This window comes from Amblyomma americanum, chromosome 8 (genome assembly GCF_052857255.1).
Source record: "Amblyomma americanum isolate KBUSLIRL-KWMA chromosome 8, ASM5285725v1, whole genome shotgun sequence".
In the NCBI taxonomy this organism is placed as follows: domain Eukaryota; kingdom Metazoa; phylum Arthropoda; class Arachnida; order Ixodida; family Ixodidae; genus Amblyomma; species Amblyomma americanum.
In genome coordinates, this window is record NC_135504.1 from 69,492,190 (window position 1) to 69,515,542 (window position 23,353).

The window sequence follows — 23,353 nt, forward strand, 5'->3', positions numbered from 1 at the left end:
AGACCCTCGACGTCCGGACACTGGCAGTACAACCACACTGCTTATGTTTCTGCAATTCGTCCCGACACGCTGATCACCACCAGCGAATACTTCCGGGAAGTTTCCCGCTAAATCCTCCGCAAGAAGCTAGAATGACCGCTGCCATCCTCCTCACTGCCAATAGCAGCGACTCTCATGGTTGTGGTGCGGGAACAAGTGCAACAGGCACTTCGCACCCCGGCGGTCACAGAACCTCAGGCCATGACCTACACCGCTGCATTACGCACTCCGCATCCCCAACGACGACCCCCTAAGTACACTCCGAGATGAGCCACTGTTCACAACGTCGCCCAGCCTACGAGCTATGCTCAGGCCCCAAGAAATGCGGCGCGTGGAGGGCTTCCGATAACAAGCCGTTCATTTTGTTATCGGACCGAAGTATCGGTCTTCGTAAATATGCCTTTGACGCACTATGACCACGCTTTGGCCAACGTCCGCAAGAAATCGTCGAGTACCTGCGTCGAGAGGAGTAGGCGCCGAACCGCCTTTCGCGCTCACCATCGCCGTCACCCTCGCGCTTTACGTCGCCACGTCGCACCTACGCCGCCGTGGTACGAGGAAGCTCTCCCAGCCCACGTAGGGAAAACTAAACAGAGCAACCTCTGGAGGTGAGGTTCCTCAAGAGAGAAACACCGAAGATCCACCAACGACCATGCCGCACGTAGACGCTGCCCCCGACACGCCGACGCAGCATACAATGACAACCTCGACCACGAGGAAGGTCTCCCAGCCCACGTAGGGGAAACTAAAGACAGCAACCTCTGTAGGTGAGGTTCCTCACGAGCGAAACACCGAAGATCCACCAACGACCATGCCTCACGAAGACGCTGCCCCCGTCACGCCGACGCCGAATATAATGACAACCTCGACCACGACGCGAATCGCCTTCAAAACGACGCCGCCACCGAGACAAGATTCGACGACACGCCCAGCACACGATTCCCATACCCTACGAAGTCGTGACCCGAAGCCGAGGAGGACGTGAGACGCAAGAGCCAGGACATCCGACTTGGAAGTGTTTATGGACGGTAGGAAATTCACCGCTCTAGTCGACACAGGAGCCGACTACTCGGTGGTGAATGAAACATTCACTGCGCATCTGAGGATAGTCACGACCGCTTGGGATGGCCCACAAATTCGCACCACAGGGGGCCGCCTCATTATGCCATCAAGACGATGCACAGTACGAGTGACTTTAAAGGCACCTATCCTGCGACCTGCGTTGCGCTCCGGCAATGTTCTCGCGAAGAGATTTTGGGCATGAATATTCTTAATGAGCATCAGGCGGTGATCGACCTGTGATCCAAGCTGATTACGCTTTGGCCTGATCACATTGTCCTGACTGTCCTGGAAGGAGTGAGCGTCCCACCCCGTTCAAGTGTCATCCTGACCCTAGGCGCCACGAAAGCCAATAACACTGAAGCTATCAGCTAGGGCAGCACGCAATTGCTTCTAGACATATGAATCAGCATCGCAAGAGACATCGCACATTTCCGTAATGGCCAGGCTGAAGTATTGCTGACTAACTTCAGCCAAGAATACCGGCACATTAACAGAGGAACGACGATTGCTTTCTTCGACGAAATATCCGACGTACGAGATTCCTTCGCCATCTCCGACCCCTCTACAGAATATTCGCCTGACCAAGAGAACTCGACCACTTTCGACATCAACCCCGCCCTGCCACGGAACTGAAAAGACCAGATCCGCGATCTGCTTCAAGCTAGAGCTAGCGTTTTTGGTCATCGCCGAAGGTCCGACAAAGGCCAATTGCTAAACATCGCATTATAACCGACCAGCACACGCGACCTCTGCGTCAAAGCCCCTACCGTGTGTCGCTGCGAGAACGACAACCCATCCGGGACCAAGTTAAGTGGAAGAAATGTTTCGCGACGACATCATCCATCCTTCAAAGAGCCCATGGGCGGCACCCGTTGTTCTAGTGAGAAAGACAGTCGGCGGACTTCAATTCTACATTCATTACCGCCGCTTGAACAACATAACAAAGAAGCACATCTATCCCGCACCTGCACCAGATGTCACGACGGGGTGACCGCAATCCGGAAAGCAGAAAGAGATCAATGATGGCGTCTAAAAAATTGTTTATTTAAGCTCACTTGCGCCCACAGTGGACTGAATCCTCGGCGGTGGCGTAGCAACAAGCGTACTCGACGGTCGTCGAAAAGAATGTCCGCCGCTCCCCTCCGTGCTCAATTTAAAGCCGACTAGATTCAGCGTGCAGAGTTACTATAATATTCGGAAACAACGTAAAATCGGCTTCGTCTGGATGCGGTCAAATGAGATAAATCTGGTCGCGTCTTGCAACGCACACAAAGCGATAAAGTAGCGTGCCGGCAGCTTTGAAGAATGAACAAACACTACAAAGATTCGGGGCAATATTGAAAAATTGCAAGATACTACACTGAAAATATTGAAGTCAATGGTCCAACCTTCTGATGTTTAACAATATCTTCCTTTGAACGTGCTTCCATCGACCACATCCAGCAGTTAAGACTATCATAGGAAACAAATGAAGAATGCTTTTGACGGTAGCAAAAACGTTAACCGCAGCAACAAAAAAAATACAAGACTGCCGTCGGGTGGTCAGCGGGTATATTGATTGTTATACTGGAATCCTACTCGAGATGAAAATATTGCCTTCATAAACTGCTTACCGCTCAAAATGCTTTTGTCTAGAATTGTTGCTATGAATTCTGTTAGGTCATACCCTTTAATCGGCGATTTAGTACATCCCAAATTTTTCGTTTCTCCCGCGTACATCTCGGGCGAAGAAGTTTGGTATGTAGTTCGGCTTCAGTTTCGCTGTTGTCTTCGCCCTTGTTTCGCGGCGATGTTCTCCTCAGGCTGATTCAGAACTGAAAGGTGGCGGACATTTTAGCCTGGCTAGCACTTCGGTTTTCACTCAGCTTCCGTTCCGAGGTTCGGTTTTCAAGGTCACCCATGCTTCAGTCATACATCGACGAAATCAGACCTATGGTCCTCCTTAAACGCATGACGTCTGAACATTGATGGGTTAATGTCCGTATATCCGCAATTGGTCACTCTCTACTTTGAATTCACCGAGCGCTGAAAATCATCACACCATTCCTGGAGCAGTGGTTCAGCGGTTAAGCAATGCGCCACTGCCCTGCGATGGCAGGTGCTGCCACCAGTGGCGCTTGCGACACCAAGGTTGCTCTTCCTGAGCGACATCAAGGTGACAAACATACGTTTCGCATCGAAAGACATCGGCGAAATGTGAGATTAGGGTGTTATTGCTCGCGGGGTAAAGGTGTTGCACGTTCACGAACACACCTGCTGTACGCCAACAATGCACGATAGTGGAGTTCGTTACTCGGGCTGTGGCCTCCCCTTTCGCCCCTGCCGACTACAGGAAGACAAGGCGAGAGGTCGTCGGAAGTTGGAAGGGACGGAGTACTGGACACAATTGAGTTACACAGACAATCACTTTAAGTTCAACGTATTGCAATGCATACGTAGCATGTGCAAACCGATAGCGTGATTGCCCGTGAGTAGAGCAACACCTGAAAATGCCGAAAAGAGAGCTGATCGTACCATTTTTTCAAGGAGCGTTGGTCAGATAAGGCGCTTGATGGGGGCTACAAAAAGCCCTTGAGCCTCTCATAAATGCACTGGCCAGCGCCGCAGAGGAATCGCGAAGTCCTGGAAGGAAAAAGCATCACACGTTGACATGGCGCACGCAAAGCTATGCATTGCTGCGGCCCTTATGGTCGCGGTAACCTGGGCAAAGGCGCTACCAGCATCAAATAGAACGGCACCTGTCGACTACACGGGGTAAGTTCTGGCCAAATTTTATGAATATTTTTGTGCGAAGTAATGATACGCCGTCGGCCGCTATTGCAATTTTTCATCAAGCTGTGCCAGAAGGGGAAACCAGTTGCTATGGTATTAAATTCCGCTTAAAGTTCAGGATCCAGCAGGACTCAACACATACTCTACTTTGATGATATATAAACTTTCTTGAACGCTTTAACGTTAGGAAACTCTGAAGCACGCTGGTGGGATTGGTTTCACTTGAAAATGCCTTCATTCTTCAGAACAGGACTGCATATACTTAGAGCCCTTCGTTTCTGGTTATTGATTTATTTTGGCATTTTTGAGATAACATTGTGACGCAATTCTGTGACTTCAAGTTTGGGTTCAAATTGGAGTTTTATGCAATTTTTCATACCTTTTCATAAGTCATAAGTTCCAGGCAATTTTTCTAGAGAAAACAATATGGAGTTTTGATTATGCTTTTAACAAAGTAAGTTCTAATATTCTTTAATGTTTCGTTAAATAATGCACAGGCAGCTTGAACGAAGAAAGCGCTCTTTCAGAGTTATTTTTTATAATGTATCCAAATTTTTCTCCCTCGAAATAAAATCTCCGTTGATATCGCATCCGCGTCTATTCTATTAGTGCTGTGTTTCTTCTTGCGGAAACATTCAACACCACAACAGCCATTTTAAGCGTAGAAAGCTCTTCCAAAACAGCGTCGTTACTATGTGTAGAGCTTAGAACAATGATCCAAAGAATGCGCCCTGTCAGTGCCTGCGTTCTTGAATAGCAATTTTATAAAGAATGTTTTGAATTGCCCCGAAGATAGAGCCACGTCGGGCATAAAGAGCGTTAAAGGTTTTTTAGTTCCTCAATAATTAAACGAAACAGTGACCTCGAATAAGTAAAATGCACATGATGCCAGGCCATCCACTCCACGGCAAAGTTGATGTGAGAGCCGTTCAAGATTTCGTGCTTTGAACAACAAGCAAAAAAATTTGCAGCGAGGTTTTAACGATCAATAATACATCGAGAACACAGAGGTTCAGAAACCCTGGATGTTTCATGCCAGTGGACTCGACGTCGCTTGTTTTTCGGCATAAGGGAAGTAAACGAAAAACTCGCAAAACATTCCTTTGGTTTCACACGATGCTCATTAACCTTAACGTTTAATGATCATCTCAAAGAGCGTACTATTTATTGACCAATTCTTTCGTCGATTGCTCCCATCTCTATACGGCTGTCTGTATCGAACGTCTGTGTTTCTTAAGAAGTTGATGTCAGCACGCTACATAGAAGCGATTGTATCTCCCATTTACTAGTTCTTCTTCATTGTCCTTCAGCGCATAATGGTGAGAAGTGCGCAGACATAGCAGGTTAATCTTAAAACCAGCCGGAAGACGTAACACAGGAGAAGAGATCCCTACACAACAAGGCTATCCTCTGTATGTGCCAGCCTTTTTCTGCGCTTATCTCTTCTCCTGTGTTTTGCCTTCAGGCTGGTTTTAAGATGAATCAGTACCAACTCGCCTAGTCGTCACCCTAGTTGAGATTCATCGAAGATTAAGTTCGATAACAACGCTCATTCACTTCCAGCTGCTAAGCCGCATCCCCTGCAGTGCAAAACGTTAACTGAATTCTGCTCTTTCGTTGATCGCAGGCACCGACTCGTCTCTGTAGCTCCCACAACAGCGGCTCATGTTAGCCTGTTATCGCACTTGCAGGACCGCTTCAAGGTGAGTGAGATAAAGGGTACAGTGCCACCGTATTGGCTTGTGCGATGAACAATGGCACGGTGACGTCATCGAGATCGGATCAATGGCTGGGAGCGTCAGCTTTTTTCTTTCGCTTTCTTTCCTTCACTGCCACTCTCACTACGCATGCAAGAGAAAGAAATGCTCTTCACAAAACCGAATATAAACCGTACAGCTGCCTTTCAATTATGTACGACGTTAAAGTATTCCCTCCTCCTGCAATCGAGGAAGTACATGAAAGTTTCTTACTAGGATGCGCTTCGGTGGCAGAAAATTTATTGTAAGCATTTAGTAATTACTGTCTAAAAAAGCAAAAAATCAACCAATCCGGCACACGCTGGGAATGGTCCGTAAATGATTTTACTACTCCTGATCAGAAAGCATTCCACGGTTTGCTTAAATTCTTCAACTGCGAACGACGTTCCTTTAATTCATCGCGTCCGCCTGCCTCCCACCCAACGCTTTTTTATACCTATATACTGGCAGAGCTGTCAGCACTTCCGCCGGAGCAGGAAGGACTGCGAATCAAAGTGCAATAGCGGCGGCAGGAGAGCGGAATGATTGTAAGCGGTGAAATCAGACAGATGTCTGTACACGCCTGACTTTCATCATCATCATCATCATCATCACCACCATCCAGACTGCGACAACTGCAAGGCGCAGGCCTAGCCCTATCCTCCGACAGTTAACCCTGTATTTCGACAGTCGCGCCACCTTATCCCCATGAGCGTCTTAATCTCTTCCACTTAACATTCTGCCGCCCCCTGATACGCTTGCCTCCTCTTGGAATCCACTCCGTTACCCTTAAGGACTCGCGGTTATCCTGCCTTCGCATTACGTGCCCTGCCCAAGCCCATCTCTTCCTCTTGATTTCGGCTATGATGTCATTAACACACGTTTGTTCCCTCACCCACTCTGCCCGCTTCCGGTCTCTTACCGTCCCACCTATCATTTTCCTTTCCATGGCTCACTGCATTGTCCTTAAGTTGAACCCTTTTCGTTATCCTCTATACGTCTCCGCCCAATAGGTAGGTACCTGTAGGATACAGCTGTTGTATCTTTTTCTCTTAAGGGATATTGGTAAACTGTCATTCATAATCTGAGCGAACCTGCCAAATGCGATCCGCACCATTCTTATTCTTGTATGGTTATATCACTTTCGTGATCTGGATCTGCGGTAACTCCCTGCACTGGGTATAGGTGTTCTCCGATCACTTCCAGCACCTCGCTAACAACTGTGAACTGCTCTTATCTTCCGTGACTATTGAGCATTACTTCTTAGTTTTGCATACTAATATTTAGATCCACCGTTCTGCTCGACCTAAGTCATTGATCATGCCTCTGCTTAAGTCATTCATCGTGCCTTGAATTTACCCCCTGAGTGACTGAGCAAGGCAATGTGATGAGCAAATCGCAGATTATTCAAGTATTTTCCGTTAACTCTTATCCCCAACTGTTCCTAACCCAGGCCCCAGAATACCTGCTGTAAGCATGCGGTGAATAGCGTTGGCGAGATGTAGTGTTCCTGCCTGACAACCTCAATATTGGAGCTTTATTCCTGCCTTTATAAAGCATTCTTATGGTCGAGCAGCTGTTATAGATATCTTGCAGTATTTTTACATAAAGCTCTTCTATATATACTCCTACTTTACGATGCCTGCATGACTTCTGAGGCTTCGACCACGTCAAATGCTTTCTCGTAACGTTTCAAGGCTTTTACAGATGTGTGCTTTTAATTGAACCAAACAACGTGTTATTTTTTTCTGATTATTATCGCAGCGAAACCCGCAAACGCCCCAACGTTTCGTGTCTGTCGAAGGCAGGGAGCCAAACTCACATGACTTGAGTGCTTAGTGAAATTGTAGGAAATAATGGTGTAGACGATGCGCTGTAAATTGATGCACAGTCCTGAAAGCAGTGAGGCCTTTATATGAGGTAAACACTCATTCCCCCCAATCCTGGGCAGAAGCATTTTTGAGCGGCATTTATGAACGCAGTTTCTTCACACGATGTAAGATTTCAATTTAATAATGAATATATCCGCAGATCGCCTGTCGGCAGTCTTGTATTTTTTGTTTCTATTAATGGTTGGTTTGGTTTATAGGGTTTAACGTCCCAAAGCGACTCAGGCTATGAGGGACGCCGTAGTGAAGGGCTCCAGAAATTTCCACCACCTGGGGTTCTTTAACGTGCACTGACATTGCACAGTACACGGGACTCTAGAATTTCGCCTCCATCGAAATTCGACCGCCGCGGCCGGGATCGAACCCGCGTCTTTCGGGCCAGCAGTCGAGCGCCATAACCACTCAGCCACCGCGGCGGCTTTTGTTTCTATTAATGTTTTTGCTATCGTCAAAAGCGTTCCCTATTTGTTTTCTGTGGCAGACTTAACTTTTCGATCCGACAGGTGGAAAGAATTTAAAAGAAAGATTTTGCCACATATCAGAAGAATAACCTATGACGTTCAATACTTCCATAAGAGTGTTTTAACGTTTCCTATGTACAAAACTTTTGTCCGAGAATGTTGGACATGTACAACTGAAGATGACAGACCACTGGGATGAAAGCTGTGGATCATCATCAGGTGGCCATGTTTAACTTGTTTCACGCAGGTCGATGTGTGGCAGGAGCCTAACCGCTTCGGAGCGCCTGCACTGCTCAGACTGCGACCCGAAGTCGCCGATGAATTCGTGGCAAGCGCATCGAGCTCCGGAATGTCCGTCACCACGACCTGCTCGGACGTGCAAGAGTGAGTCACTCTATGTTATTCCCGCCCCAATAAAAAATCTGTTGCATTATTTTTATGGATTTCAATAGCTCTACATAAATAGCGCACTTTTTCCGAAGGTGTTAAACCGAACGTATCACACCAAATTCTAAGCCTGAGAGAGCAGGAAAGAAAATATTAAAATAAATTCCAAGAACAAGCAGGTCTGTGTAACTATTTCTTTAAGTATGTGCAAAACAGTGAAACGTGGCACATCGATTTAAGAATATTTAATTAGCGCGTATTTAAAATTACTGATGAATGATATCTTTTGGGTGGCCAAGAGTAATGAAACTTGGCAGAAATACACAAGCGCATGCTACATATTGAATACTGTTTCATCATCGGGCAATGCCGAAGTAAGAGAAATAAATTTTAGGCTGCATAACCGTTTGACCTAGGTTTTGCAGCTAGTTACCTAACCGCAGACCTGTTCCTTATTCAAGGTTAGAACATTTACGTTGCTTCGATATGCATCCGCAAACACAAAACAAATAGTTCACACTTTTTATAAACTCACTTTATCACACGGGATACGCCAGGAATTAGAGCTTTCACCAAAAAGATATAGACAGTGTCACTAACTGATGTGAAAACTCTCGACACTTGCCAATCTTTTGGTTTCTAGATAGACGTACTTGTCACTCAGATGGCAAAAGATGTCTGCTAATTACGACAGTGGATGCAGATATTATGAGCAACTGCTCCGGCAGTAATACTGTTAGAGCTAAGGAAAGAGCCAGCTTTTTCGCTGTTTCATTCAAGAAAAATGTTCAGCAGAAGCCAACCACTAAAAGCAGCCTTTCCCTTGTTTCGCTGCATATCTCAACTTTGCCAGGACTGTGTAAACAGGTACTGCACCTATTAGATAATAACAGGCTCGGATAGATGCAAAACAAATGCGCCAAATAAAGATGCTAGGATCAAGTACAAGAAGCAAAACCAAGAGCAATCCGCTCCGGCAATGGCTTGCGAGAGTAACAGAGATATGTCACATTTACTGGCGGCACATAATTTTAAGGTAACGACTTTATGCTGCCTGTTCCACTATTGTATGTGCGCTTAATAAAACATAGCTTTATGTAGCCAATAGAGAAACTTTTCTATCCGCTCTGTGTTACCGACCAAAGAACTCATGCCCTTATTCAAAAGCTCCTCCATTCAACGCACGGTTTCAAAAAAGATCAATACTTAAATTCTCTTTTAACTTGTTTAATTTGCTTCTTCAATGCCGCGTTGACTGTTATTGATACAGATGACATTGACGAAGGTGATTCTGACGCTGTTGATAAAGCAACCTAATGAGGATGGAATATTGGCTGTGATTTACAATGACCAAGCCTAGAACCGCAACTACCAAAGGACGCACACACGCGCTCATTGAAATGATTGCGTACATCCGCAGGATTCTTACAACACAGACTCCCGTTCGATGCATGTATTAATAATGCTCCTCCGTTTCAGGCTAATCGACAATGAGCGCAGAGAGATTCGCTTCACCACCTATTCTACTGAGAAGTCACGCTTTGACAGATACCTGACATTTGAAGAGGTACATTGGAGGCCCGCCGGGTCGTTTCCTTTTTTTCACGAGTTAATGATTTTCTATTAGCCTTTGTGATGTAGTTAACAAATTTTCTGGTGACGAAAACAAAATGCCACACTTCAATACAACCCTCTCTTAAAGGTTGCGTAAAGGGAACAAACAAAGAATATTCATTATTTGTGTTACTTCTGGGAAGCTTTTGCTTTACGCACCATATCTAGCCCCATAATATAATTTACATCCTATGTGACTAGTGTGGGTCCAGCACTTTGCACGAAAGCTGTTACACCTTGTTAGTGGGTTATTTCTATTTTTCCAGCACGTGGAATTACATCAGACCCAACTCTAACATTTAGTTTTTGTATATTTATATCAATAGCGGTCTCTTCTTTGTGTTGGTTAAAACAATTATTATTTCGTGCCATCAGCAGCCAGGCAGCTTCCAGCTCAATTCAATTGTACCTCAAACGACCGGTGTCTTCCATGGGTACGTTTGGCCATTTATAAAAACATGTCCACCATCCTTCACAGCTGAACGACGCCTTGAAGGACTACGCAAAGAGCTTCGACCACGTGACGTTCACGTCCATCGGCAGGTCGTACGAAGGACGGGATCTCATCGGTGTTCACGTAAGTTACACGAGTTACCAGGCTTCAGGCTTTGCTTGAGATTCCTCCTAGATTTGAGGGTATTCCATAGAATACTTATTTGAAATTAGTTAGAAATTTTCTTCCTTTGTGCTGCCCCGTACGATGCACGTTGTATTCCTAATCGAAACTGAAAACTAATCACCAGGGTTTTCATGGCGCCTGAGCCAAGAAATGCGGCGTGTTACAGCCACAGACGTCCATTACTTTCCCATTTAACATTAGGCGCTTCACTTTGTGCAAAGCCAGTATACCCGCCTAAATGCCAGCCTAAGAATTTTTTTGTTAGGCTTAAAATGTTACCTTAAGTAAGGTCAATTAAATGCATTACGATGATCCTTCTTTCTGTACCCCAGCAGATCAAGGCGAAGGATAACTTGCCCATCGTGTTCGTGGAGTGCGGAATCCACGCCAGGGAATGGATCGCTCACTCCGCCTGTCTCTACTTCATCGACCAGGCAAGGACAATAGCAACTGATGAAGAAACTGCAGAAATAAGCAGATAGTATATTGATATCTGTGCTAATTCACACCGGAAACTTTCTTTACGTATCGTCCATCACGATTAGCGAAAAACAGTTCTTAGGGGAGCAATTGAACTATCTCGGAGCGGGATTCTTTCAAAACTGAATGGCATCACGCAGTCACATAAGTACATTTCTGCCTGTAGATATCTAAATCACATATCTCTGCTTTGCCTGACTGTGAGTTTGAACTCAGGAGGCTCACTTTCGAAAACTAGTAATTTCACTCTCTGAACATCCGCGCCCGCAAGTTTGGCCACACGACGAGGCAAGCTATCATCTAGAAGACGTGAAGACGTCAAAGTCCGTTAAATTGCTCTAGAACTAAAGAGACCTCACTGTGATGTTTCTACTCACTAACGCGATTGATTTCAGTCCGCCATGCGCGCATGACAGAGATATGATCACGTGGGACGAATCTCTTTGCAGGGCTACAGAAACTAAGTATGACCCGTGCTACTGAATGCTTGAAGCGTTTCTGGATTGCCCCTGGTCGCACTGGAAACAATTTTCCTTTCCCGCTGGTTTGAGTTAAAGTTTCCTTTTTTTTCCCCGGGGCTTCGTTTCCAAAAAGATAACGCAGGAAGAGATATTTCTGCCGAAGAAGGTCCCTCTAACACTTCCCCGTGCGCGTCTCCCTCTCAGTTACCTTTGTTTTCAGTAATACAGAGTGTGGTGTTTCCTTACAGTTGACTAAGATTATAACACCTCGGAAAAAAACTGGCTGCGGCGAGTTTAAACTGAAACTCTCATAATTACCCAAATTCCTAGCGTTGTTGTTCGCGACAAGAAAATCCACCGTTTAGAGAGGCGCTTCTGAGCAAGTGCCTCATTGATATTTCTACCTTTTTAGCATCCTTGTACTGTAAATCCGATCGTGTCTATTTAAGTGAAAAACTCTGTCAACGTTTCCTGCTTTTCCTTGAACAGCTGGCCACGAACTACGAGGATGACAAGGTGGTGCGTGGTCTTGTGGAGAAGTACGAGTGGCGCATCCACCCGGTCGTCAACCCCGACGGCTACGTGTACTCGCATACCACGGTGAGTAACCACCCGTGCAGGTACGGAAGACCACTCGGCCACGCCGGCCATCTGCGAGTTACGTGGAAAACAAAGGAGACAGGGTTCTTTCGTGAACTAAGTGGGCTAGTGCCCGTGGTATCTGAAATTCGACTAAAAGGAACAAACACATTCAAGATGAGAGCGTGCTTACTAGCACTTTGTGTCTCTTATTAAGTCCGCAAGGTCGCGCTTCAGTGTACGTTCGTATCAAAGTGCAGATCTAGAGTCATGAGGTGGCACTTGCACTCTGAAAAACAATGGACTTTAAATCGGGCTTGGACATCCAGGGCGACATGGACAGGATGGTGGATAAATACGGATGTAGGCCAAATAGTGCAATCAAGATAACTTGGTTCCAGAAGTCATCTGGACTCGATGCTCTTAGCAACGGCGAGGCTCTAGAGACTCCAGCTCCAGTTCCGCGACTGGCTTCCTCAGAGCGCGCGAGCACCTGCGGCATTATGTAAGCGGAAGAAAGCAGAGGCTCCTAAAAAATGAATCAGACTTCGCCAGGGCTTGATGACACAGTGGAGTCGCCCGAACTCAGGAAAATGACGTATCGGCCTCTGTTCTCTTAATTTCTGCGGACTTAACTGCTTTATGAAACAAGCCTACAATTTTCTTTAACCTCAATAACTTCGCTGCAGTTCAAAATTCAGTGTACAACAGGCCAGTTCGAAGCAAGTAACATAGAATTCGATGTCGAGTTTAGAACACTTTCGCTCTCTGACGTTTTATCTTTCACAGAGCTTGTGAAAGGTATCTAATATGTTTGGCTGATTAAATACACTTGTGTTAACACAAAATTTTCAAAATATCTTCTAAGGAGAATTGCGACATGGGCCTTTCGCTAAATAATAGACACGAGAAAATAGGGGGTATCCTGCACAGACCGATGAAGCCTCGACTAAGGAGGCTCTCCGCAAAACTGTACCACGCAGAGGTTTTCCAACTGAACAAAACAACAAGCGCGAACCAGGAAGCAGAATCCATAATTCCTGACCTGAATTTTTCGCGATACCTACCCTGCAACAAATTGGAACGTTAGAGGAAGTTTAAAGAAAGCGAATTGTGAAAGCTAAACTTTCAAGTCTGCTTCTTGCAGGTAGGTTTGGCCAGTCCCCTGCCATATTAGAAGAAAACCAGAAACCGTGAATGAGATTGTACCTGATGTCAAGGACAACGGAAAGGACGTCTCCGGCTTTGCGGTCACCTCTAAATAAATGGCTGTGGTATAGCTCTGGTTAAACCTGGAGTGACGCGATAGCTTCATCTGGCCTAGTGGAAGTAGCTCAGTCGAATTGCAAAGTCAGTCATTCGCCGCTCCGTTTCTCTGGGCGTTCCTTCTTAATCTTCGCCAGACTTGACACGGCGCATGCGCACAACTGCGGCAGCTGTTACGCGCCGCGCCGCCGGCAGCAGCAGCTGCTCCACACCACGTGATCAACCCCCGTGACCAACCACGTGACCAACGGTGCCGTCACGGAACTCAAGTGGTGCCACGCTGAAGGGCCGAAGAGGTGGCGTAGTGTAGCTATCGCTACAAAAGAAAGATAATTTTTATTTTAAACACGTAGTACCTACTAACACAAGAGAAAATGAGCTATTCGCACAAAAGAAGGCTGTCTCAGCAAACGTAGGGTCTAACATCATTTTACGGAAATCTGCGCCACCGTAAATTTTCTAGCAAAGCTTTTCAGGGCTCAGCAATATAGAGGGACATCAAAGGAGACTAAAACTATATTTGAAAGAGTACGTTGAACGCTGGACACATAACAGGACGCTGATCACAGGAGCTTAGGAGAAAACGAGATACAGCTCACAGCGGCCCCTGATATATCGCCTCTTCTATCCCACTCAACGACCGGCTTTCTCCTAAGGTTTCGAAATATCTCAGAGCTCCAGTGAAAATGCTTAAATCTTCAGACGCTATGCACGCTGAATCAAGTATTTTTCAACAGCGCTAGAAATTTTTATACGTGCTAATAAACCAGAGAACGGAGTGTTTTCAGGCCTCTTGTGATCGAAAACTGCAGGTATGTCTTTTATATAATTGTCGTTTAACAAACATGCAGTGTCATGGCAGCACAAATTTACAAAATTCTGCTCTATCTTTCTGTTTGTTTGTTTGTTTGTTTGTTTGTTTGTTTGTTTGGGGGAGGAAGCGCAGTTCACACAAGAGAAAAAAAATTAATATAGAGCACGAAAAAGGCGAATAATTTTCAATTTGCAGGACCGTCTTTGGAGGAAGACACGTTCAAAGAGCCGGCTGAGTACCGAGTGCATCGGGACAGACGGCAACCGAAACTTCGAGACTGCCAAATTTTGCAGTAAGTAATGCTTCATTCTATTTTATCCGGAGTGTGCATATTGCGGCGCTTGCTAAAACAGACTTCGAAAAGCTCCTAACAAATCAAGTTTATGTAATTTGATAAACAAAAGCTTAAGAAAGACACGACACGCGTGAAACGCGTTCTTTTTTATCTCCTTATTGCCTGCTAGTGCGAGATGTGATAAACTTACATGCAACAGTCTTATATATATATATATATATATATATATATATATATATATATATATATATATATATATATATATATATATATATATATATATATATATATATCGGGCGAAGATACATGGGCTTTCACAAGCATGCAGGCAAAGCAACCCCTTCAGTGCGTGCCACTATTCGTAAAAGCCAAATTTTGTCGAGCCATACCGCTAAGGGTAATTGCGCTTTCGAAATTATAAAAACTATTATGGCTATTGCTAACTAACAGCTAGAAATCTCTAATTGCAGCAGGGTGCGTAACTCTACTGGTTTAAAAAGTTAATTATTAAATTTAGTTACCCATCTTAATACATAATACGATTCACTGGTTTTCAGGTGTCGCAAACACTGGTAATACAATGCTGCAAAAGACATATTTGTTCCGAAAATAAGCCTTTTTTCGAAACTTTTTTGAAAGTATTTGCTCAAGCACCGGTATGTGTATAAAGTAGACTACAAGCTTGAAAACATAAAAGTGTGTCGTTTCGACTGGGGACCAGTCTTCTTCAGGGTCTGAAGGAGACTGGTATACTACTATTCTGCAGAACTGGCGCAAGCTTTGGCGTCTCACTCACATGTGTCGTGCAGAGACAACGGCCACCGACGACCCCTGCAAAGAAACGTACTGCGGCGACAGCGTCTTCTCGGAGCCCGAAACCCGCGCCATCAGGGACGCCGTGATGGACATCAAGGACCGCACTGAGTTCTACTTTTCGGTGCACAGCTTCGGCCTACTCTGGCTGTTCCCGAACGCCCACAGCCTGCCTCCAGTTCAGAATAACGACGTCCTGGTGAGTTGTCTGTTAACAACTGCTTTACGGGGGGAAAAAATTGACCAGATGGTCGGAAACTTCTTGCGAAAAAGATGCACCAGTATTTTTATTAGCCTTCGATGATTGCTTTTATGCTTTTCCTGTCATAAGTTTTTCTCAATAGCGAGGCCTCATATACGCGAAATAATTGTTGCTACGGTCGCTGGAGAGAAGCACTATTGAAGGGTGAAGGGGAGGTGGGTGGCTGGCTGAGCAGCTGAGCAAAGAGGTGGCTGTTGGGTGGTACTTCTGCAGAGCACATACCTAACTGTCCTTAAGTATAAAGGCATTTTTTCATATATATAAAGATTTCACTGTAACAATGAATATATCCGCCGATCTCCCGTCCGGCAGGCTTGCGTTTATTTTTTTGCTATTAACGTTTTGCTATCGTCAAAATCGTTCCCTCGTTGGTTTTCTATGGCAGTCTTAACTGCTCCATGCATGCGTTTTCAAAACTTAAAGAAGAAAGATTTAGCTACCCATCGGAAGAATGGACTATTACCTCCAATATTTCCATGACAGTGTATACCTTCCAATTTTCCAATACTCAAAATTTTTATCCCAAAATGTTGGTCATGACTGCCTTTCTCACCACGGCTTTCACCTGTATTTCGCCCTTGGTTTTACACTTGAAAGAAGAGGGCGCTCCTAATGGATGAGCTCCTTGTACAGAAGGGAGGTAGGTTCGTTTGTGGTGGGTGTCGCGTCTGCGGTGCAGAGATGGGTTGGAGATGGCCGGCTGGTGGCCCGTGTGGAGTGTGGAGGATTCACTCCCAGAGGCTTCAGACGAAGGACATCAGCATTTTCTCAAAGTGCCACTCAGCCACTCGTATTGCACTAAAGGCACTGTATCTTTATAACTCTAGCCAGACAATTTAGACGTGACATGAGCGATGGAATGAAGCTGTACATACATGGCGGTCTCCAAGGAAAAAGGTTTCCCGAAAAGGAAAGCCGGGCTAAGGTCCGAGCACAGGTGTAAAACTGAACTGCGCCATTGTTTGTAACAGCAGCAGCACCACTTCGCAAAGTATTATTTCTCCCCTGTCTCGTATCCCCTGTCTCTTCCCCACACACCCTGACACACACGTCGAAAAGACTTCTTTTTTTTTACAAACGCCATTTTTCCCCATCCCGACGTTACTAGATATTCTTTGTATTTGACGTTTAGGAAGCTTACCAAACGGTGGCTTCATTGAGTCTTTGCACTCCACCAGCATTATTTATTCAGTAGAGGTTGTAGTGACGATTCTTGTAAGGTTGAGAAAGCTACTTCTATTTTCATAATAAAGATGGCCTTTTATGATTTTCGGATGGCAAATTGTTCACCACTCTTTCAATCCACGAGGGTTTTCATTGGACAGAGAAGCTTGGCAAGAACCTATCAATACATGCTTTGATGTGCCCCTTACTGCTTTCTAGAGTTTAAGAATGAAAGCACTACTCCACGACGTCAAAGAGACTCACCGGTTCGTGTGAAGCTCGACCTTGAGGACGACCTTGGATGCACCATGAATAAATGAATAAAATAATGCTGCGGCTGGCGTTCCAACCCGCGGCGCAGCAAACACATCATCTTCGCTGGCCACTGCACGACAGCACTGTGCTATCGCTGCAGCAGGTCACGCCTCGTGTTAAACTGCAACACTCCTCGCGCTGAGCATTGCACATCGTCTTCTTCATTATTTATTTACTTATCTGCGACACTAAAGTTGCCACATGGCATAAAATGTGTTGCCAGCCAGGAACGTTATGAAATGTTACAAAAAAGCATGAAGCCCGATTATGTGTAAAAAAATAACATAGCCTTCGCGCGTAAATGTTGTTCATCAGCAACAAGTGAAATTATTGGAAGACCAGCCTGCCTCTTGAAGAACAGGAGCGCGCCCCAGCGAAGTTCCTGGGCATGTCCGCAGCAAGTGGCGCACAGTGGTGTCGGAAGCGGGTGCTTCGCAGTGCGGGCATTTTTCGGTGCAGGAATGTTCGCACTTTGCCACTGGTTGCGAACTGCAGGCGTCCATTTCGACCCGCAGCCGCCTCAGAGAGACCTCCTCCACCCGTGATAGGTTGGGGGGAAGGGGTAGGTACACAGAGGAATGAGAGCACGTGTACGCTGTCTGAGAGAGGCTGAAGATGTTAAAGGCGTCACAAGTGGATCCGGTGGCAAAGAGGCAGGGGGAGTTTGTGGAACGCCTCTTAAGCGAGAAAGCATTCAAGCTGCGATGTTATGGACACCTGTGCTGGCTTAAACCCAGTGGATGAGTATAGGCATCGGGCAGGATTGACAAGCAGCGTGTATGGCCTGGGAAACCCGAAGGGTACCATGGACTTTCTTTAGATGCTTGAGAGCTTCTTGTTATTGAGTAAGTATGCGCACCCGGTTATAAAGGCGGTCGGCAGGTAAGGCTTGCAGTTCGAAGGCCAGAGATGATGATGTGCCGGTGCAGTAGGTTTGGCGGCTGTAGAGTTGAGGGTGTGTTGGGCTTATAAAAGCAGTTCATCCCCCGATGAGGTTACGGCGATATCTGTGTAAAGGATTCAGCTATCATGTTTCGTACAAGCAGCTGGTGGTCACGGCGGAGAGGAGAACTCTGACTTCTTATGACGAGCAGGCTTGTTTGAAGTAATGTGACCGTAGCCCCAAGGAGGCGGTTGAAGCTCGAACGTGGGAGGATTCGAAACTTGTTCACCAACTAATTCTAATATCGAACTAATATCATCGCCAAACCTGCCGACGACCCAGCAAAGCAAAACCATCAGCCAACCAGGCTAAACACATGCTTTAGCACGTTTACTCAGTTTCATCATCATCATCATCAGCAGCAGCAGCAGCCTTACTACGCCCACTGCAGGGCAAATTCCTCTCCCATGTCTCTTCAATTAACCCGGTCATTTGCCAGCTGCGCCCCCCGTATGCACGAAAACTTTTTACTCTCATCCGCCCGCCTATCTGCCACCCACTTCCATACCTCTTTTCTCCCTATGACACTGGTAGCATAATAACTACAATTTATTACACTTGCGCGTGTCAAAAGCATCACCAAAGTTCACAATGACATGGGCTGCCATTATATTGCATTCATTAACTGTTTCCATGCGGTCGCCGCGGTGGCTCAGTGGTCAAGGCGCTCAGCTGCTGACCCGTAAGACGCGTGTTCTATCCCGACCGGGGAGGTCGATTTTTGATGGAGGCGAAATTCTACAGGCCCCTCTACTGTACGATGTCAGTGCACGTTAAAGAACGCCAGGTGGTCGAAATTACCGGAGCCCTTCACTGCAGCCTCCCAGATAGCCTGACTCGCTTTGGCACGTTAAACAGCCATAAACCAAACCATCCAAACCAGTTTCAATGCATTTCCTATCGCTGGAATTAAGAACTGTGTCTAAAGACTGCACTAATCTTGCCTATGTAAGCACAGTAGGTCGCCTGTAAGCAATGAAATCACTTTTTCTTACATTTCCTTTGCATTCTAACTAAAACTACGATCGTTTTTCAGGCGAACATCTCACTGAAGGCGACGGAAGCCATTAAAAAGGTTCGGCGCACGCAGTTCGACTTTGGATCTACATCGTCGGTCTTATGTAAGTTCACCCCTGCACGCCTCCTGTAAAAATTCTTTTCCGTCCATTTTTTTAATATCTTTTTGCATTTTAGTTTAGGTCTGACCATCATGGCATTTGCATTTCTCAAATGGGATGTCAAACAACTTTCGTGCACACCACAAATTAAAACGTACTTAAATATAAGTGCCAGAAGCGCACATTCCAGATGATAAAACACTGTGTTTTTTTAAAAGGTTTAGTGTTTACCGCAGTCGTCAGTGTCTACAAGAGAGGATAAGACCCAGCCACTAAACGTCGGAACTGTCAGTGACGGCGGTTTCCTTTTTAAGAGCCCTAGCTCTTATTAATCCCGTTTCTCGATTTGTTGGGGTCTGCTACGACCTCCCTTCGGTATGAAATATTCTTTTCCATTTCCGAGTATTTCAAGATGCGGCCCCCATAGTACATCGATATAGCACCCCAATTGGTGATTGACTGACGACGTCAGTAGTTTATCGAATTGGTGATTGATTGGTAAGGTCAATTTGTGACGTCATAATTTCCTAGTCACGTGACTATGTTTCATCGCTTATAACTCAATTAATGACATCTTCATAAAACGAATTATATAATTTTTGGAATATTCTAGATGAGTGGAACACTTTAGACACCAATGTTAACTAATGAAGTTAATATTTAGTTATGGTTAGGCTTAAATTTAGTTGCTTACAATTAATCAACCGATGACGTCATGATCTAACTAATGGCATATTCGTAACGGTATCGAAAATTAGACCATGTTGGACACCAATACCGCCTAATTAGGTTAATATTTAGTTATGGTTAGGCTTAACATGGCGGCCGCGACGCCAGCACTCGGCAGCTCACAAGTCGGTAGGCGCCTGCTCGCCGTGAGGTACGGAAAAGCAGCCTAATCACGTGGTAATACATCGCATGGACGATAGATTGCGCTACCAAACAGCTACGCTCGTTACTTCAGCGTCTTCCAGGCGGTGGGTGGTGGCATAATTTTTTTTTTATTTTGAATTCTCAAAACGCAGCTTACCTCAATCAGGAAAGGGGTAGTTTCATTATCTCTGAGTCGTTTAGTCATGCTCTCATACCCCGTACGGCGCCGTACTGCAAGGTACTAAATAGTCTCGGCCATTGCTGCACGTCCAAGCAAGTCAACGCTCGGACACATGATAATCCTCTCCCGTCACGTACCTCTGTGTGCTTAATTTATATGCGGCTCGTAGACGTACGCTGCTGTTCTTCTCATATTCTTGCACTGGAGTTCGCAACAACACGGTCTACAATCAATTTAGGGCAAAGATAAATTACAGGCACTGAGCAATCGTTCTAGATAGACGCGATGCGTCTGTTCTTTGTTTACCCCCAAGCCAGAGCGCACACAAAAACATTCTTACGGTGCACACGGGTTTTAAACGTCCTTTAAGCACGCGCATCGTCCCTTTTCTACGCGTTCTGTGCGCTGTGAAAAGCGAAACACAGCTGGTAGCCCGGTTACACCAAGGACATTCGCCTTCAAATTCGGGTTCATGTTCTGCCGGGAAATGGAGTTTATTTTACTTGTTGCGTTCCCTCTAGAGAAAAGTGTACAAAAGTGTACAACAGCTATATCTTACCAACACTCCCCTACGTGGAAAAAACCTGGTTGCTCACGAAAAGGGTTCAGCTTAAGTTAAGGACAACACAGCGAGCCATGGAAAGAAAAATGATAGGTGTAACTTTAAGAGACCGGAAGCGGGCAGAGTGGGGGAGGGAACAAACGCGTGTTAATGACATCCTAGTCGAAATCAAGAGGAAGAAATGGGCTTGGCCATGGCATGTGCTGCGAAGGCAGGATAACCGCTGGTCTTTCAGAGTAAAGGAGTGGATTCCAAGAGAAGGCGAGCGTAGCAGGTTGCAACTGAAATTTAGGCAGGCGGATGAGATTAGGAAGTTTGCAGGGATAGGGTGGGAGCAGTTGGCAAATGGCAGGGTTAATTGGGTATACATGGGAGAGCCCTTTGCCCTGCGGTGGGTGCAGTCAGGATGATGATGATGATGATGATGATGATGATGATGATGATGACGACGACGATGCGTATAACCCGGGAACTGGAATATAACGATGCTGGCAGATTGGGGTAACAGAACTGAGGAACACTGATATGGTAATCAATCTTCAACCACAGTTGAAATGCTGACTGCTCCCCATTGAATATGAAAGGCAAAATATTAACTCTTGTTTTTGGAACGTTTCAGATGACGCAGGCGGGACGAGCATGGATTGGGCCTACGACCATGCTGGTATCAAGAAAGCATTCACCATGGAGCTGGAACCGTCGTCTCAAGTGCCCGATTGGAAGAAGGGATTCATGCTGCCGCCGAGGGAAATCCTGAAGGCCGTTGAGGAAGCGTGGGAAGGCCTTAAGGCAGCCGTCGCGTAAAGACGAAGCTGCTAAACCTTGCCACATGACGTTTCGCAAAACCCTCTTGGTGGGCTGCTCACCCTCCATCGTGATTATCTGAAGATCCGGAGATCACGTTAGAGCAGCTCTAATAAACCAACATATAGTCACAATTTGATCCGCACACGCGGTCGTCATGAACACTGTGAGTGCAATAAAGTATCCACGTGTCCAGGAAAATGTCGGGATTTGAGTCCAATCATTTCTCGAATGTAAATTCCGTAATAGTTTACCAAGATCAACTTCACCAAATAAAACTTACAGCAAGAACGGTGTTTTGCTTTCTCTTCATGAAATTCCTAACCTCTGTAATTTGCAAGACAAAACTGAAAACTGGCTGAAAGCAGCCATGGAGTCCGAAAGGCCCCTGCATTGTTGCATGCCAGACATTCCGGGTGGTAATTATACCAATATACCCTAATGTGACGGCGATAGCCTCAGCACCGATGCTCTGCATGAGTTCGTGCATCTAAAATCTTGCGCTTTTAGCACTCTTTTCCCCTGGGCGGAGTTTCTTCTATGGCTGATCTCTGAATTTCCAAATGAACACAGATACTCCTGAAACTCTTTGTTTAATTTGGTTGTCGTAAGGTTTATCTCTTTATTTCCAAATGAGTACACATACTCGTGATACTTGTTTACATCTCTTCCCTCTAGTTAAACAGTATTAGCGTTTAATGAGCCTTTCCCAATTTTTTAACCACATGGTTTTCTTTTTATGCTTGATCTACAATATACAGAGTCGGAAGACGGCAAATGAGGCTATTGAAGGTTTAATTCCTCCATAGACTTTATTCAAAGCGCGGTCACCTACACAACCGATAGGCTGCATGTATCGTTGCTGAAACAATTTGCCGATATGCTTACGAATACAACAAAACTATTTCGAATGTTTCATGATAACACGAAGGGCGCACAAATGCAGCGTGCAATGATGAAAGGGATGGAAGAAGGCTTAGCGAAAAACGGGCTCTAAGGTGGGCTGTGAATTCATTTCGGCCTTCTGACATATGTTACTCAAGTGTTACATAGTGGTATTCCCTGTAATATAGTGTTACATGTTTAAAAAATCGTGCCACTACGCTGAAAACACGCTCGCTTAGCGCTCTCTCTTAGTTTACCATTACGATTATTTTCATAACGATTTCTTTCCGTCACCTTCTGTAATACTGCCTCGCCGAGACAACCCTCACAAAGAAAAAGGTCGTGTGTCACTCTGCTTATTACGCAAAGTCGTTTATAGCCTGAACCACGGTTGACAGGAATAATCTACAGTCTGACATTGCTACTGATGTCCATCCCGACACTTTCAACAAATGCTGCGTACTTATATCAAAATTTGACGTCTATGTATTGTGTTAAAATATAGTTTTTTGTGATTAGCTATTTTTTGTGTTCCTAAAATCCTTTTGCCGTAATTCTCAATTCAATTTTCAGTTTATTCCAATTTTCTTCACAAAAACTGAAGGGCGGCAAGAAAAAATCTAACCAGTCAAAGCAGAAATCTGCGCTAGTTGGTGGTGACTCATTTTAAACGCAAAACTAGCGTTTAAGACGCGGACATAGAAAACAAACCGGTAAAACGAAAAAAAAGTCATTATTACCGTTTGAAAAGCATCGCCACCCCTAGAGCAGGGCAGTTTTGCAATAACTAAAAATGGTCACTTTATGGTACTGACCTACGAATTCAAGACTGATGAAAACAGAAGACGAAATTTGGCAAAAGGAATATACACATTATTGTACACATGAAGTACAATTTTATACATATCTGAACACATTGTAGAACCTAGATTACAAATGCATTCCGTATAGCAGAGCCA

At 45.3% G+C, this 23,353-nt stretch overlaps 1 protein-coding gene across 1 annotated transcript; it reads left to right on the forward strand.

Moving 5' to 3' along the window:
- The first annotated feature begins 3,683 nt into the window (after positions 1-3,683).
- On the forward strand, positions 3,684-21,710 carry LOC144101872 (zinc carboxypeptidase-like). The gene is made up of 11 exons (XM_077635093.1): positions 3,684-3,855; positions 5,501-5,576; positions 8,207-8,343; positions 9,826-9,913; positions 10,439-10,537; positions 10,915-11,013; positions 12,010-12,120; positions 14,375-14,471; positions 15,284-15,486; positions 19,008-19,092; positions 21,325-21,710. Exons 1-11 carry the CDS (start codon positions 3,752-3,754, stop codon positions 21,507-21,509), a joined length of 1,284 nt encoding a protein of 427 aa, XP_077491219.1. The 5' UTR covers positions 3,684-3,751; the 3' UTR covers positions 21,510-21,710.
- The last annotated feature ends 1,643 nt before the right edge of the window (positions 21,711-23,353 follow it).